This window comes from Austrofundulus limnaeus, unplaced genomic scaffold (assembly GCF_001266775.1).
Source record: "Austrofundulus limnaeus strain Quisiro unplaced genomic scaffold, Austrofundulus_limnaeus-1.0 Scaffold193, whole genome shotgun sequence".
NCBI classification, from domain to species: domain Eukaryota; kingdom Metazoa; phylum Chordata; class Actinopteri; order Cyprinodontiformes; family Rivulidae; genus Austrofundulus; species Austrofundulus limnaeus.
In genome coordinates this window covers 550,815-555,053 of record NW_013952595.1, presented here as the reverse complement: position 1 = coordinate 555,053, position 4,239 = coordinate 550,815, and the positions used below count along the sequence as shown (strand labels likewise).

The 4,239-nt window shown below is 37.8% G+C and overlaps 1 protein-coding gene across 1 annotated transcript in view; it reads left to right on the top strand.

Annotated features, from left to right (window-relative positions):
- Nucleotides 1-1,608: 1,608 nt before the first annotated feature.
- LOC106524587 (HMG box-containing protein 1) overlaps nt 1,609-4,239 on the top strand; it is a gene marked incomplete at its 5' end in the record, with an annotated part of 25,352 nt that continues 22,721 nt past the window's right edge. Inside the window, 2 exon segments of the mRNA XM_014018448.1 lie at nt 1,609-1,699; nt 1,830-1,919. Of these exon segments, the coding sequence (XP_013873902.1) occupies nt 1,609-1,699; nt 1,830-1,919 (181 nt within the window).

Genomic DNA, 4,239 nt, shown 5'->3' with positions numbered 1-4,239 from the left:
TGTATAGTAAAAAAAAAAGTTTTTGTTTGTTTCCTTGTCTTGAAAAAGATTAAACTAATTAAGCTGTGCATTTACTGCCCTCTCGTGGTTATAAGGATTTACAGTTTCACTGAGAGAAAAAAACAGAATTGTACTTAAATGTTTGATTGTTACATACGGTGCCTATGGGAAAATACATATAAACTGACAAAATTCTTATTTCTATTATAAATAATATTATTTTGTATTGTTAAATGCTTTGTCTGTGTCTTTTCAGATGGTTCTAAAATTAGCTGGTACTCTTTTTACAGTTCTGCATTTTGACCACCAGAGTGTAGTAGAGAGTTGGATTCATTTCAGTTTTTACACAGTTTAGTTATCTTCTGCTGCACTTGTATAACTGTTTGAAGTTGTTGTAATAAATGTACCTAGATGAATAAGTGTCCTTGACGGATGATAGATATTCCACTCATTTGCTCGAAACACCAGTGTTTAAAGRTATTTTCTTTTCTTTTATGTTGAGTTGTGTTTTTTATATATCATTTATATTACGTCTGATTTAATCATCTTTGATMATTTCAACCCACGCAGGGTCTTTTTGTTTCGGTGGTAATAACAAAATGAAAGACAGCACTTGAGTAGCCAATGGGAACGCGACTAGCCGTTGATTGACAATCACGCTGACCAATAGTATGAGCCTGAACATCATGTTTACAACAACCCATTTTTTCCGTACAAGGCGACTGTTTTGGTGAGTTAAGAAAAGTTCATTGAAATTATTAACAGGATTTAAAGCGTCGTTACTTCTCTTTAATCTCTACGTGGTAGTGGAAACATAAAGCTGACAGCGTTGTATTTTCGCTGTAAAGGCAGTTTCGCAGCTCGCTCTCCTGATACTTCGTTGACGTTGTTTTGTTGTCATGTCTTTTTGCGCAACAGGATGTTTCTGCCATTTAATGACATTTCCACACTCTAATACTTATTCTTAACACTAMGCCGTGCATTATAAATCAGACTTTAACGCKTTGGGGCGTTTTTACTRACATAAAACGTGTTTTTAAAAGTACTTCTTGTAATTTCGTGACACTACTTCCTTTGGGGAAAAAAACGTAAAAAAAATACGTCGACAGGTGTTGTGTTTAAAGACAGTCGACAGTTACACATTGTTCCCCTCGTTTTAGGTGATTACCTTTGAGTTTAGTGGAGTTTGACTCCCTACGTTTTAACTGAATAATCGCTGTCCTCAGTATTGAATGAATGGAGCTTTTGTGCGCATGCGCGYTGGCCGAAATGTTTATAAACAAGACTTGGTCACATGATTAATAATTATGAAACGGTGAGAGGAAAACGGGTTTTTTACCGTCGTGCTTGTATTTGAAATTGAGAAATTAAGGGATTTTCTTCCCGATCAACCCCATAATGAGTTGTGATAAAAAAGTGTTTAATATTACTGCGTCAGCTTTCTTCAATCCATACATCTCAGCTAACTGAAATGGGTGACGTCATGTTAATGCAAGTGACCACTTTAAGCCTTATCTCAAAGTAAAATTAAGCCAAATAACTCGTTAAAATATAATTGTTAAATATGTAATTCAAAAAATATGCACATATTTGTTTCAGATAATGGACATCATGGTGTGGGAGGTGGTAAAACCAGCTATGCTGTCAAAAGACCCTAAAAAGCACAACATACAGGAAGATGAGCAGATGGAACATATAGGTAACAAATCATTTTGTTGTTCAAATAATGCTTTAGGGTTGTTTACTGCTTGATATTGTATGGTTAATTTTACATTTATCGACATGTACTTTTTTTTGTACGTGTGGTGGGCCCTGTAATTTACACCTAGGCCTTCAATTGGGAGAGAACGGACACGCTGCTGACTGCGGAGCCTGCAGCGGCAGAAAGAGCAGGGAGGGAGAGGCTGCCAGCTCTGAACGTAATGAGTTTATAATAAATTAAAAAAATCTATAAGACTGTCCTATAGGTCTGTATGCAAAACGGGGCAAAACTGTCTAATTTACAAACAATCTGTACAACTTGACACAAAGCCACGGCTACAAAAACCACCAATAATACACAGAAACACAGAACAATATGCTGCTGCATCACAGACTGTGTCTCAGCATGCCATTAGACAGATGTCTCTGACCCTCAGACAGGTGTCTCATGAAGCCAGAATAAAAGTCATCAATAAAGCGACATATTTAACATGTTATCTCAACTGCAGCCACAGCTTTGCCATACATTAACAACAGCATCAATACAGCTATATAATAAGCTGACAACTAAATAAAATATTTAGCTAACTCACCAAAACTTTTTATTATCTGTTTAAAAACTCCWTCCTTTTATTCTTCAAGAAAATCCGGCTCCTCTGTCATACAGGTCCTCATGGCATTTYGTTTGAACAATAAGTCCTTTTCTATCACCACCATGAAGCTAACACTGAAAGTCCAGTCTGCTCTGTTCTGTATTTTTGTTATAGGTTTTAATTTTCTGTAACTCTGAGAATGTCCACTCAGCATTTTGYTTATAAGTAGGCCTGTCACGATAACAAATTTTGCTGAGCGATTAATTGTCTCAAAAATTATTGCGATAAGTGATAATATTGTCTGGTGACCATTTTAAAACCAATAATGATAAAAGCGTAATATGTAAGTACATCCTCTCAATTATCAATAAACTTGAATTTTTAAAGAATGTTTAACAAAATGGACTCTCAGTCTAACAAAAAATGCACTTGATTAAAAAAAAAACAAAGAACAACAAAATGGAAATTAAACACCACACACAACTGAAACAGTAAATAAACAATATTAAAGAGCAGCATCTCTTTAGAGATGAAGTGAACTACACAGCCTGGTGAGGACCCACTGTTTCTTATGGGGAGATAAGCCCAGTTCACATCCTAAGTAAAGTTTAGGGTCAAATAGGTAATAGAAAATACTGGTAAATGAATGGAAGTCAATGCAAAGTCCCCATGAGGATAGAAGGGGGGGGGTGTTTGTTAAAACACAGATGGTGCGTTTAGGTTTCCTGTTGTTTTTTGGGATCTCCAGGTACAGTCTCAAAGATTTTGATGAGTCTGTCACAGCGGGTCTGTCTGCCTCGCTCATGGAGGTACAGAGGCGGGGGAGTTTCAGCCCCCACCCCTTCCCTTTCTCTCTCTCTTTCCGTGTCTTCTGAACAGAAGGTGGTCAAATTCTGTACTAGTTGTCATCTAAAAATAGTCCGATGCAAACTCCCACATAATTACACATCGCTGGAATTTATTCTAAGTGGGAGCTTCCCGCATTATAAAAATTAGATTTGCGGGAATCAATCATAATATGTGCAATCCCCGCAGCGAATTTCAGGCTCTGCAAGTACTCCGACACTGCAGCAGCTGCGTTCTGCTTTGAAACCAATTCCATCTCCATTTTTCAGAATCCCATCAACGTTTCTTTTGTTTGTCATTGCTACCATTGCTACGAGCTCTCATGCTAAAGGAGTACGAGACCGCGCACGAGTTCACTCCTCCCACACAAGGAAAAACGGAGGGGAGGTGTCAGCTGAGCCCCCTGTGCAGCGGAGCACAGAGAGGGAGAGAGATGAAGTAAACGAGCAAGMCGGAAAATGAAAGTTATYGTCCTCATTTTTTTAATCGACCTCAAAATAATCTATTGTGCAATTAATTGATTTATTGACTATCACAACAGGCCTACTTATAAGACGCTACTGAAATCTAGTTTCCCGGTTCTGTATCGTCTGCTCTCTGATCAGCCAATCAAACGATGAGAAAATGTTGATGCTGTCTGAAGCCAGCTCGCAGGCTCTGGTGTCTTCACCTCAGCACCTGATTGGTCAAAGCAACACTATCGCTGCCATGTGTTTCACCGTCCCGGTGCCTTCGCTGCTCGTTCTGAAGGCCTGAGGCAGATTTGTGGACCCAACAGATGATTATCAAAATATGATTGGATAAAAGCTCTAAATAAATACAAGCTAAACTAAGAAAAACTATGAAACGAAGAGAACAGATCTTTCAAAAATAATTATATAATAATAATATTAATAACTATTATAATTAATATAAAACATTCTATAATGTAGTGATTCTGATTGTGTTTAGGCCAGCAGAGAAGGCTTTCCTGGCCCTGATGGCAGACTAGGGTTGGGCGATATTGGCAATAAAATTAATTTTGATTAATTGTGGTGTTTAGCCGACAATGATTAATTTGACGATTAATCCCCTGGAGTCCCTGGACACCCTTATGTCC